A 12,952-nucleotide genomic window follows, 5' to 3' on the forward strand; every position below is an offset into this window, starting at 1 on the left:
AATTTTCGCGAAATTCTAAGGGATGCAGAGATATAAGGAATATAGGGATGAAAAGAATGTAGGGATGAAAAGAATGTAAGGTTGAAAAGAGTGTAGGGATGAAAAGAGTGCAGGGATGAAAAGAATGTAGGGATGGAAAGAATGTAGGGATGGAAAGAATGTAGAGATGATAAGAATGAAGAGATGTAAGGAATATAGGGATGAAAAGAATGTAGGGATGATAAGAATGAAGAGATGTATGAAATGTAGGGATGAAAAGAATGTAGGGATGTAAGGGATGAAGCGATGTAAGGAATGTAGGGATGAAAAGAATGTAAGGATGAAAAGAGTGTAGGGATATAAGGGATACAATGATGTAACGGAACGAGGGATGTAAAGGAATTCCGTAGGGGTCGGGGCTGGGGCCCTGGTCTCCACTGCACGCGGTCCGAGAAGTGCCGGCATCGGGTGTGGCCCCCGATGTCGGCGGAGTTTGGCACATGCCGGAGGGTCAAAGGACCCTCCCTTCCGCCCTAGTGCAGGCCGCCGTGGTGGTTTTAGTGGGTAAAAATCCCACACTACCTCCGGCCCCTCCCCAGGGGGGCCGAAGGTGTCTTTCTGAAGATTTCCACCACGTTAAAAAAAAAAAAAAAAAAAAAAAGGGTATTTAAGGGTTGCAGGAATGTAAGAAATGCTGGGATGGAAGGAATGTAGGGATGTAAGGAATACTGAGATGTCCTTGGCCTCTAATGAGGGATAAAATTACATAAATAACTGGAAAAAGTAAAATAAATGGGGTTCTCGGCTGAAACCCAAAAGAGGGATATAATCATAAATGTTATTCCACTTCGATGAGCTTCGATGAGCTTCGATAAGCAAAAAAAAATTAATTAAATAAATTAAATAAACTCTGGAAAAAAATTATATTGGTTGTGCCCTCTTCATACGGACCTGATATTATCTAGGGGTGTTAGGGACCCCGCTTCGCAAATGACGACCTCTGCGTACCGACCTAATATCATATTGGGATCTTGAGGACCCCGAAACGCCGGTGGCTATCGTTGCATATCAATAATATAGCATCCGGGGTTCCAGGAACCCCGTAGCACCAGGGACCATCTCTGCATACCGATATGGTATCATCCTGGGGTGTCAGGAACCCCGAAGCACCGGTGACACCCTTTGCTTATTGACACTACAGCCTTCGGGGTATCTGAGACCCCGAGGTAACGGTGACGCTGCATACCGATATAATGCCACAGGGGTGTCAGGGACCCCGAAGCAAATAGAGAAATATAAGACCTAAAAACGAACAAATCGTGACACTCGCTTGTTCGGGATAGTGATGGATACGACCGGATTACTGTACGGGGGTTCCGAGGACCCCGCTGTTCAACTATACTGTGCTTCTGCGGACCCCGGTTGGAGTTTCGGTGGCCCCGCGGCACTTCTACGCTGGGATTCCGAGGACCCCAGCGGTCATCTGTAATGGGGTTCTGTGGACCCCGGTTGGGGTATATGGGATCCCTGAAATTATGATCCCTCATAAATAAATGAATGTGCAGTCTTTCACGTCACTTTTACGTCACTGCACGTGGGAAACACTTTCATTAGGTATTCAAAAATAGTAAGAACGTCATATGTATATTTTAAATGTTGTAACTATTACAGAGGTAATAACATCACATAAACGAAGTTGTATTTTAATTACTAATTACTTGTATTTTATTAAATACATGTTTTTTATATATTTTCAGTGTACGTAATATAACCTTGCATGGATAAAATCATGTGCTAGTTGAGAAGAATAATAATATATACATATTTTTACTTTATTAGTAATACTCTATTAAAAATGTAAATAAAACTTCATATAGTGAAAGTAATTACTACGAGTAATTTTACGAATTAAAATGTAATGAATAAAGTTCTTTAGTTATGTATTTAATATTTGATAAGGATATGTAATTTTAATAGTATAACTAAAAGATTAAAATTTTTTTAGAAATCAACATGCATTTACTAAAGCCATATAAAAAACGTTTACATCTATTAAGAAAAAGGAGAAAAGATACAGATAGTACATCAGATGATAATTCACAGAATGATAATCAGTCATCTAAAAAAATAGATACACCTGCAAAAATGCTAGGAGAGATGAAACATTAACAGAAAATGTTATGAAAGATATATTAAATACAACAGACAGTGATACTAATAAGTGTCAATATTCCAAAAATAGCTGTATAACTAAAGAGGAAGATCCAACTGTGATGAAACATAACAACAAAGACAATCAAATAATGAGTGACAGCCAAAAATCATTAATTAGCGTCCGTAAAATGGAAGATTTATGTAAAACACCACAGAAAAATAATGTATCTAACAATTTAGAAAACACAGAAAATATTAAAGAAGAAAATATGAATAGTCCTAATATTTCTAGCCCCTTCATTTCAAACATAAATTCATTGGAATGGAATTCTGAAAGTATTAAATCTTTATTAGAAACACCTATGTCTTGTAAAAAAGAAATGCATGATTTTGATAATAATACACCTAACAGACAAAAAAAAAGAAAATTTAGTCTTGATGTAAGTGACATTGATCAGATGTCTGATCCACTGAAATTAGAATTCTTACCAGATATGGAAGCTATTGATATGTTGCATGATTTAAATTCTATAATAGACTTTGAAGACATAAAAATACCTCCAGATATTCTCACTTCAACAGCTAACAATACCATGCACAATGAGTATGATGTAGAAATATCCAAAGATCCACTAACTGATCCTCTTTATATTACAAGTAATGATGAGCATGATTTAACTGCTGAAAATGTTAATTACGAAAACAAGAGGAAACGAATAAAAAATCCGCGAAGTACAAATAGACAAGTCAAGAATGAAGAGTCTAGTGCTCAACATAATGTTGAAAGTGCTGAAAAATCGAAACCCGATACTAATTACCTAAAAGATATCTTAGGAGAGTTGGATATTGAATTAGAATCGGAAACGGAAAATGAAGAAAAAACATTTGAACCTGACTTACGGGTAAACAGATCTAAATAAAAATATTGCATTATATGTATGTTTAATTCCATTATTTGTTTTTATTTTTATAGAAATTGTATAATTTGCAAGTAAAGATAATACACGATGTACCGAAACAACATACAATTGAAAATACATCAGGTACAAGAACATTAACAAGATCTGAAAAACAACTATTTTTAGAATATGGTCCGATAAAAAGTGGTACGTTTTCACCTAAAGAAGATAAAATCATTTTAAATAATTGGAAAACATTTTGTGAGGTATGTCCAATTAATATTATTATTAATATTATAATGGTTTCTTTTATCGATGAACTTTCTTTTATATAGATTCATGAATGGGATCCGAAACACGTGAAGCCATTTATATGTATGAAATACGGTACAAAATTTTATATGAGAACCAAGGAACAAAGGAGAAAATTTGTTCAGTTTCTAGGAAATGGTTTACCATGGAGATCATTATTTAGTATTTATCGTCGATTTAGATATCTACATGAAGATCACTCAAAAAGTTTCACTAGGTAATTCGTATTTAAAAATTTAAATACTGTTTATTTAATTACCCAATTTAACATATTTATAGATATACATTATACGAAGATCAACAAATTTTATCTCATATGAAGAAAAAGAAAAAGAAAAAGAAATCACATACAAAATTTGCCGAACTAGCGAAAATGTTAGGTCGTTCAAGTCACTCGATAAGGTTGCGCTATAAGCTACTAAAAAAGATGAGAGATAAAAAACAAAACCGCAAGTTCCTTTTAAATATAGAATCAGTTATAAAATAGGTTCAACATTGAAAATTACAAATGAATTTTATTACAGCATTATCAGAAGTTACATGGACTTTATCATTAGTTGGTGAGTTCATAAAAACCTTCGTGGATATAACATTATGCGAGAATGTAATTGAATTAAAAGATGCAAGCATTCCCAAAGTAGTTTGGTTAAAATTAGAAGAAAAACTGAACATAGATCACGATGTATTGAAACTATTCTGGATATATCAGTTACACATGCAGTTATTTTGTCCGGAACCTATTTATTTAAATGACATAAAAATAAAACTGATCGAATAGTAAGTTATTAATCTTCGATATAATTAATACACGTTTGTGTACAGTGTTATCACTAATTATGTAAACATTTTAAAAATGTTATAGCATTTATGAGAAAGGAATCGGAAATACACGAGAAATAATTTGGCCTAAGGTTGCAAAATTTTTTGATGGAATCACTACTATATTTTTATGTAAAACCTTTTGTAATCTTGTAGCAGAAGCTGGTACAAAACTTGATACAAGTAACTTCAGTGGTAAGTTTACAAAATTAAAATACCATAAATATTGAAATTGTTTTTAATATAATAATAACTTTCTACATATTTAGAGATCATTGAATATTTATATATTGAAAAGATACCGGAAATACAAAATGAGCAAACTGACAAGTTCCTTCCTAGACTTTCGTATGGAAACGGGAAGGTTAAAATTATAGATAAAGATCCGCCCAAAGAATAACTAACTCTACTAACGATGCGGTAAACGGAAAATCAGAGATAAATACGAGTGTTTATAAAAATTTTAATTTAGAATTTGTCTGTAAATATATTTCCTAAATTTTTGAACTAAAAAATTTTTTTTATATTTACACTTCTTTTAAAAAGATACCATTATTATTTATTTACCGATGTTTATACATTATACATACATTCCATCGTTTTCCTCATACCTTCGCAAAATTACCGTTTAAACTTTATTCTTCTTGGATTCTTTCTCCAATGCCTTTTCTTTTGCTCTTTGATACAATGGTACCAGTTTACCTTCTTTAGCGAGCATTTTAAGTAACTCCATTATTAATGGCAAATAGTTATGCTTTCTTCGAATATTTTCGATCTGATATCTTTTAGATTTTCGAATTTCCTTTTCAATTAACGTCTGCAAGCGCTCTAACTCTGCTGGATCGCAAATATTAGCTTTTTGTCGCTCGTAAAGTGTTTTTCTATCCGTTACTATTGCCATTAAATTAAAATGTATTTCTCCTTCGTTGTACCTACGAATATCATTTATATAATTAATATTTAGACAAAATACGATATTCGTGCAGTAATTCGCTGCTTTCGACTTTGAAAACGGATTTAGTAAAGCAATGAAGGGCAAGGATAGCGATGAGATGAGCAGCAATGTAAATGATAATAAAAAAACTGCGAAGAAAACATTGCTCTGTTAGGCCTCATAATTCTCCTCGCTTCGCTGGTCTACTATAATCCCAGATAATTATCGACCATCAATGAAATGCGTGCTTTCTTCGCAGTCTACTTAGGTGCGAAATAAACACAACACAGCTATAAATTCACTGTTAACGTACAAGACAGTGTGGGGTATTCAGGTATGTATGAGTAAGGCGCAAAAGCATCGGTCGCTTCTAACAAAATATCATCGAATGGCTATTGGACATGCAATAAAAACGGCATTTACTTATTTATTCTTTTTTGTATTATAGGTTTCGCTGCTTGAACCCATTGATCCCCAGGCGGACACGGACCTAAATCCATTGGTCCATCTTTTAATCCATCTAACTCATATAGTCGTCCGTCAATTGGTACGTAGCTAACAAAGTGAAATACATCATCATCTTTAGATGCTTGCTTTGAATCGTATTCAAACACTGTTTGCCTGTAATAAAGGAGCATTATTTTGTATAATTTCAGCAATTCACATTTGACACTATGAATAGATGTGTTAATGTAGCACATTAGAAGTACCTTGAAAAAGAATTATGCACTTCTCTTATCACATCAGAATTACTAAGAGCAAGTCCTCTCATGTTGGCATCAAAGCTTTGACAAAAGTTTTTGAATTCCTCCAAATTTGGCCCCAATGATATATCAGAATGTTTACAATTTAATAATACACTTAATATTGCTTGAGTTGCACAAGCATTATTAATCACCTAAAGAGAACAAGAAACATTAATTTGCATTATATTTTACAGTTATTGAAACAATGACATTTGATGGAAGTCATAATGATACCTGTTTTGCAAAAAATATTTTGTCCAGTCTATTGTCTAAAACAATATTTCCAGAAGGTTCATCATCTTGCACCCATTTGAATAAAAATATCAAACCATGTATAGGCCTGAAACATAAATGATAAAAATAGTATGTAAAATACTATTAACTGGTAAATATTCTTTCTAGGTGATACATTTATACTTCTGGAAATTTCTATTTTGTTTTTATATGAAATTTTTAACTTTAAAGCATTATAAACTGCATAATATCAAAAGTGTCATTTAGTATTGTCATTGTATTCTCACACAGGTTATGTCATATAAATAGAATACTCACTTTAAATTATCGAATTGTTCATCATCCAAACTCCATAATTCTTCCACTTGAGCTCCTTTAACACCTTAAAAAAGAAAAAAACCTCTTAACAACGTTAAAATACGTGATATTAAATTAAAACATAGTTCAAAACCCAACTACACAAAGCACCTATTAATAGAGATAGATATTCTTAATATATGCATACGCGTATTATTTTCAAATCATATGTATGATAGATCTGTAAATAAAAAAGTTAAAATTTACCAAATTCTTTATTAATTCGGTGAAAACTCCAGGATCACTTTCGATAAGACACCAATTCCCCGCTGAGTCCGCCATGTTTTCTTGATTTATCACAATTTGAAAAGATATTTCCTTTTTTAACCCGGTCTTTGGAATTATTCAAAGTACCTATAAAGTGAATCGTATTGGAATTGCATAATATAATGAATGTTTCATTAATTATTACTCAAAATAATGTAAAAGCTAAAGTTAATTTGTTAATAAAAATAAAATTGATGTATATTTACAGCTAATAATTTTGACATACTTTGTTTATATTGTTAAAAATTTGGTAATAAAATACTGTAGCTTATTAAATGATAATTTACATTAAGTTTGCACATAACAAACTTAACAAATCCAATATCTTTATTATTGAAACCAAAATGAATAAAAAAATTGTTCGCATGATTATTAAAATTATATTTTAAATATAATATTATTCAAAAATTTCATTAAAAATGTATTTACATAGAAACAGTTGAATCTTTCAACTTTTTACAATTTTATTAGTGCATGGACAGTATCTTATAACTAAAAGTGACTGATTAAATAATCATAATTAGGAATCGTACGTAACGCCTTAAGCATAAAATATTTACACAAATTACCAGCACAGCCTGATTTATTAAGTGGTTGTTGGAATAATCAAACATGAAAAAGTTATATAGTTCCTTCATAATCAGCAATCAATATTATAATGCTAAAGTACAATTTACACTATGTACAAGCAATAAATTAATTGAAATTTCAAAATATATTAAACTAATGATCGTTGACACTGTTCGTCAATACCAATCGTATCAACAAACTATTTAACAGCATGTATTAGACTTACAATAGATTGTAGAATATACTAATTGAACTTTATGCGAGTGAAAAATATGTGAAAATAATTTACGATTGTTTGAAATGAAACAACTTTGATCACTGATTTACAGCAGAAAAAATTTTTCAGAACTTGGTGGAAAAAAAACAATAAATAAACTATCATACAAAGCCAAATGCACATATATCGGTAATATAACCGATCAATTTTTATTTTTATACTTTATAAATAGATTTGTCAGCAAATTTTTAAATTTAATTTATTCGTGAGTAATCACTAGCATTGATAGCATTTGGCTAAAAATTGTATTGAAATGCTGTTGTCTAAATATGTACTGTGGATGGATGTAATGAAAATCGCATAAATTTATGACGAAATACTATATGCAGCTTGTATATATCAGCATTTCTTGTTCAAGCACCTAGCATTGCATTGTTCGATTTTGACATTAGTTATTATTTTCTGTTTGACATAATGACGACAGAATATCCTCATACCGCCGCATATTTGTTTCAAATGTTTCCAACTGTTTAGTAAGGTCTCCTACTTGCTCTGCAAGTGTCCTTTCCTCCATGAAAGCTTGAAGTTGAGGTGCACTTTGACATTCGCGATAGAACGCTCCTAAATCGCTGTTGGTGTTTGTCACAGCGAAGGGAGTTTTCTACAATTACAATTTTTCACAAGTTTAGAAAAACATTTCTTCTGCATTATAAATGTAGGAACGTTAATTACCAAATCTACCATAATAAAATCGTCGTTGGCACTGGTCATTGAGCAACTGCTTCTCCTTGATCCATTCTGAGAGTTGCATTTCGACGTCGTATTATCGTTTGTAAGTCTTTCATTATTTCCGTTACTGCTATCTGTTAGAGTAGCGGTTACTGCAGTCTTTGTAGCTGTAATCTCAGCTACTGATACTGGAGGAGGTGATGTTTGTCTAGGAGTTAGCAACGAACTAAAAGGTACATCTGGTATAACAAAGTCCTCTTCGTTAACAGTAACAGGCTTATTTACAACAAAGGCTCCAACTTTAATAGTATCGCTGAGCGATTTTGATGTTTCTTCACTGAAATACAGAGCACAAAATTATAGACGTATTTCGAATTTCAAGTAGTGAAGATTATTTTTTATGTAAAATTACCTTTGTTGATATCTCGCGTGACGAGGACTTAAGTCAGAATGAAAATGATCACTCTTCAACATTATTGAATCACGGCCAGTATGAGTAGGAGATATAGTCATTTTGTTCTATATGATACTGATAAATGAATTGTACCCACAGGTGTACACAACTGACCTACTCTCACATGTTTATAATTATCACCTATAGAAAAAAGTACTTGTTATAATTATAGGATAAACAAATTACACTTAGTGTTAGAAGCAGAATTATAACATTATCAAATTTATATCTGCAATTAAACATCTTAAATACCTAATGTATGTAACTGAGGTTCTCCCATATAAATTCTATAACAAATAACATAGGAATCTGGACCTTGTCTCCTACTCAATTTATAAGCCGGAGTAATTCTTGACACAGACAACAACGATTTCAATAAAATACCCATCCTGTTGTATATTGTATATGTTACTCTTACAGTAGGATCGCTATGTTCTGGTAGAACACCAAGACTCCATGTTTCTAAAACCATTGTGTCACCTTCAACGGTTCTTAGAGAAATTTCAATGCATAGAGGTATGGTTGAATTTACTATTTCTCCACAGAGTGCCCTTTTTGCTTCTGCCAAAACTTCTGGTACATCATGAATAGCTAAATTGAACTATACAATGAAAGGATACATATGTAGAAAACTATAAGCATGTTGATTAAACAATCATAATTAATATAATTTTAAATTATTTAATTCATTGCTAAATTTATTTTAGATACAACTTTACAGACATGTTAAATCAGCAACGAAGAAGTACAGTATTAAAGAAAATAATGACAAATTTATCAGTTATCAGTGATATATTATTTCAATGCAACTAGAAAAGAGGAGCTTACCCAATCAGTTCCAGATGAATTTGGCTTACACTTTGTGCTGACCTTTTCACCTGACCTCGATTGCACTATAATTTGAGCAGCTTTCAATGCCAAAAATTTGGTGAACTTATCCAAGTCCTTTTTATCTTGCATACTCAGTTTTAATGTAGACATTTTAGTGCTCTTTGATTCATGCAATACTTTTTTAAAAAACCACAGATGTCCAATCAAAAACATCGAATTCCACTAAACTGAATAGAATTTTGAATGTACCAAACATTTCCTCCAGCTATCTAGAAAACTAGACGATGAGATCGTTTTCGACATTCGCACATGTAAATCATCGCACTCGTATCGGCAAGCGATTCCTTTTCTTTCTATAATGTATTAACGAAGGTATTCCAGTCGAAAAACAGTAATTTAACAATGGCATAGACATCATATCGATGCATTATGTTGTATACAGCTGCGTGGCAGGTGATATGTATTAAAATGATTTGATTTTGTTAAATTGAATCCAGTCTATCATTGATCAACCGCAGAGTTATATTCGAAAGTACTATTCGAATCGACTGATCAACGTGAATATTGTTTTTCTCGAATAATACGTATAAACATCGAGTATAGTTCTTATTTCACTATTTTTATGCCACGCTGTGGATCGATCGTGTTTCGTACAGCAATTACCTTAAGAAAGGAAGTGTTCACATGAGTAACATATGATCCTCGATCCGCTGAGTCAAGGGTACATTACATTTTTATACGTAATTTACATTTATTACCAAGTAAGACAGGGGCAAAGAACAAGCACTTCCTTGTTAAAAAGTTCAAAGTTTGCAAATTTTGAATCATAGAATCAGGCTGTGTTCGAAAAGCATCTGCCACTATCCCCAGTCCACCGCGAACAAACTGTAATGGCGTTACTCAAATATATATTAAAAATCTGAAATATACAACAAACAGTATTTGTTGTTACATTTGATCACGAATTACTTTCTTACAGTAATCTTTTAATAGAACATGTAGTTCACCAGAGAGCATACTTCCTAGATGACGAGTTTTTACTCGTTTTGTGCATGCTAACTTTGGGATCTACACGTTTCGTTATCTATGGTAACGCGCAAGCGCTCTTGTGACAATCGGGACGCCGTTTCATGATTTCTAATTTTTGTTAATTATAGTTATTTCGTCCTTTAAGCGAAATAATTTTTTCATATTATCATAGTACTATTACTTTTTGTGAATATATTAAAGAAATAGGTACAGGGTTTCTCCTATCTTGTACATTTCATTTCATTTCAGGTTTCCCCATTTAGGGGTGGCGTACTCTAAGGACTTTACATCGGTCCCTTTTTGCTCACCGAAAATTATCAGCCATTTTTCAGATCTCTTGTCATTCACACCGTACGTTACTTCACACATTCGCCGTACTTATTTTTCTGTTTCTTATCCTTACTTTTACATCATACTACCTTGCTCCATTACAACCCCCTTTTAGTCGCCTCTTACGACAGGCAGGGGATACCGTGGCCGTATTCTGATTCCCCCGAGCCACAGGGGGTCTATCTTGTACATTTACATTATTATTTTTCTGTTTGCAGGACTTATTTGTACATATACGTATAATTGCTTCCAATTCTTCATTTGATTAGTTTTATCGCTTACCGCCAGATGGTACGGATGGTACTGTTTTCAAAGCGCGCGTTGAAATAAAAAAAACAAATAGAAATTGTTTACGCAATATTTTCAATCTGTGAAATTAATTGCTCTGCGACAACAAAATCTATTGCTCGTGTACAAATTAAATGGTTATACTATTTGATTAAGAATATTTAAGAATACGAACTTTAAATGAAAGGTGGGCGTAATCGATGGATTTTGTTTGATTTCAATTTTTGATGCAGCTTAATGTGATTTTTTATTTTTTTCGGAAGTAATGTTTAATAGTAAATATATAAAAAATGTTATCAATTACTGTTTGACAAAAAAATTGTACAATTACACGTAGCTAATGAAATGTTATTAACGCAAAGTTGCACTTTAAAATTTTTTATTCCCAGTTATTTATTGGAGGTCAGTGATAAAACAGAACCCCAGCGGATCATTCTCAATCATCAGCGAGGGTCGGGGAATTTCGTAATGCCGTGCTTATTATATTTATCTTCCGCGCGATTAGGGCAATAATACATAAACCGTACAATCGGGAGTCAACTTCGCAACTGATGATCACTAATCGGCAGAAGAAATGAAAATATTTGTCAACGTTGTGGAAGGAATATTCGTTTGATCGTTTTATCGATTATGAAATGCAATGTGACAACAAGTTTGTTTCATTGCAAGTTGTCATAATCGTACACTAACGTTTGTAATGTCGAACAAAACAATTTATTCAAACTCATATTATCGCTTTACGTGGAAAAAAAAATTCTTATGTTCATAACACCATGAACAGTGATGGGTTTTAAAGTACTCCGCAAGTATATTTGAACATTTAAGAAGTAAATACGAACTCTCCAGAAGTATATCGAAAAAAAGGATTAATACTTTCAAGTATTGCTTTAAACAGTTGATTAGATATTAAAAAACTGGATAAACATTTCTCTTTTATTTCACTACCAAGTGAAACTTGGGCGATAAACTCGATTCTATTGCTAGTAATGACTGTGTATACTTACACAATAAATTATATGATTTTCCTATGTAAAGACTATTCGCGTGAGCGTACTTGTTTGTAATGGAGTTTCGTCAGACGTAAGATGTGATAACAAACATTTGCGTTCTTACTCGTGAACAATTTCTCGAATGTTCTTTCGGCAACTTCTGTTTTGTTTTCTTTAAATCAATTACATTTAGAAAAGATAACTTAGAAGTTGTACTACACAAACGGAGCAGCCGGTGAAAATGGAAAATTTCTTTCGCGGATATTTCCATTGACACGTTAAGAACCAGTTATTGCTTAAACTGAAATTTAACGTAAATATCGATCACGGTAATCGATAACAAGGGAAAAGAAAAAAGTGTACGATTCACCGTTTGATTGTTCTTCGTGACCCGAATAGCAATTGCCTATCGCCGGTTTTTATTGATGCCCGGTTAAAGTTGGCTGACGGTCGTCGAAAAGGGAATTCCCTAGACTGGGGAAGAATTACAAAATGTTCGAGAATAATCGAACAACTATTTCCCTGTGTATGTACGTACATACACAGGGTTGATTCGTTGACTGTTGCAGACGGGGCGGTTTTCGAAAGCAAACAATATACGTTTCTGCAGCGAATTCATCAATTACAACATGTTTAGCTTATACAACAACGATCTGAATCCATTATAATATTGCATGTAAACAAATTAAGATTCAACACAAGGATGTTTTGTATTATTCTGCAATCTATCTATTGATTCCCTGTTGACCATCACCGGAAATTATCACTGTCGATAGATGATAAAGCGCTTTTATCAAATATTTCCGTTCTCCAA

The 12,952-nt window shown here is 32.7% G+C and overlaps 3 protein-coding genes across 9 annotated transcripts; 1 reads left to right on the forward strand and 2 right to left on the reverse strand.

Annotated features, from left to right (window-relative positions):
• Positions 1–1,558: 1,558 nt before the first annotated feature.
• On the forward strand, positions 1,559–5,514 carry LOC114873495. Of its 7 annotated transcripts, none has more exons than XM_029181884.2 (9): positions 1,559–1,652; positions 1,737–1,894; positions 1,985–3,035; positions 3,107–3,298; positions 3,368–3,561; positions 3,624–3,793; positions 3,869–4,121; positions 4,207–4,358; positions 5,128–5,514. In XM_029181884.2, exons 3-9 carry the CDS (start codon positions 2,160–2,162, stop codon positions 5,193–5,195), a joined length of 1,905 nt encoding a protein of 634 aa, XP_029037717.2. In that variant the 5' UTR covers positions 1,559–1,652; positions 1,737–1,894; positions 1,985–2,159; the 3' UTR covers positions 5,196–5,514. The 7 variants fall into 7 exon arrangements, with proteins under 7 accessions (XP_029037717.2, XP_029037719.2, XP_029037711.2 ...); XM_029181886.2 differs by having other exon boundaries at positions 5,357–5,514; XM_029181878.2 differs by lacking the exon at positions 5,128–5,514 and adding an exon at positions 4,433–4,686.
• Positions 4,700–6,764, reverse strand: LOC114873497 (ubiquitin carboxyl-terminal hydrolase isozyme L5). Its single transcript, XM_046286083.1, has 6 exons — positions 6,643–6,764; positions 6,396–6,461; positions 6,078–6,183; positions 5,808–5,995; positions 5,521–5,718; positions 4,700–5,095 (listed from the first exon to the last, which is right to left on the reverse strand). Exons 1-6 carry the CDS (start codon positions 6,714–6,716, stop codon positions 4,792–4,794), a joined length of 936 nt encoding a protein of 311 aa, XP_046142039.1. The 5' UTR covers positions 6,717–6,764; the 3' UTR covers positions 4,700–4,791.
• A 303-nt stretch (positions 6,765–7,067) lies between these two features.
• LOC114873496 (autophagy-related protein 13) lies at positions 7,068–10,496 on the reverse strand. The gene is given in 6 exon segments (XM_029181887.2): positions 7,068–8,149; positions 8,221–8,554; positions 8,630–8,729; positions 8,732–8,812; positions 8,924–9,272; positions 9,500–10,496. Coding segments are annotated over 6 exon segments (1,293 nt in total). The 5' UTR covers positions 9,716–10,496; the 3' UTR covers positions 7,068–7,936.
• Between the last annotated feature and the right edge of the window lie 2,456 nt (positions 10,497–12,952).

Source organism: Osmia bicornis, chromosome 6 (assembly GCF_907164935.1).
Source record: "Osmia bicornis bicornis chromosome 6, iOsmBic2.1, whole genome shotgun sequence".
Lineage (NCBI taxonomy): Eukaryota > Metazoa > Arthropoda > Insecta > Hymenoptera > Megachilidae > Osmia > Osmia bicornis.

Bases quoted from the DNA above. Each gene is read 5' to 3' on its own strand.
- LOC114873495 (XM_029181878.2), top strand. From the start codon at position 2,160: ATGAAAGATATATTAAATACAACAGACAGTGATACTAATAAGTGTCAA. The intron at 3,299-3,367 runs GTATGTCCAATT...TCTTTTATATAG, and splicing joins ATTGGAAAACATTTTGTGAG to ATTCATGAATGGGATCCGAA. The intron at 3,562-3,623 runs GTAATTCGTATT...ACATATTTATAG, and splicing joins CACTCAAAAAGTTTCACTAG to ATATACATTATACGAAGATC.
- LOC114873497 (XM_046286083.1), bottom strand. From the start codon at position 6,716: ATGGCGGACTCAGCGGGGAATTGGTGTCTTATCGAAAGTGATCCTGGA. The intron at 5,996-6,077 runs GTATCATTATGA...TGTTCTCTTTAG, and splicing joins AAATATTTTTTGCAAAACAG to GTGATTAATAATGCTTGTGC. The intron at 5,096-5,520 runs GTAAATGCCGTT...TGATATTCGTAG, and splicing joins ATACAAAAAAGAATAAATAA to GTACAACGAAGGAGAAATAC.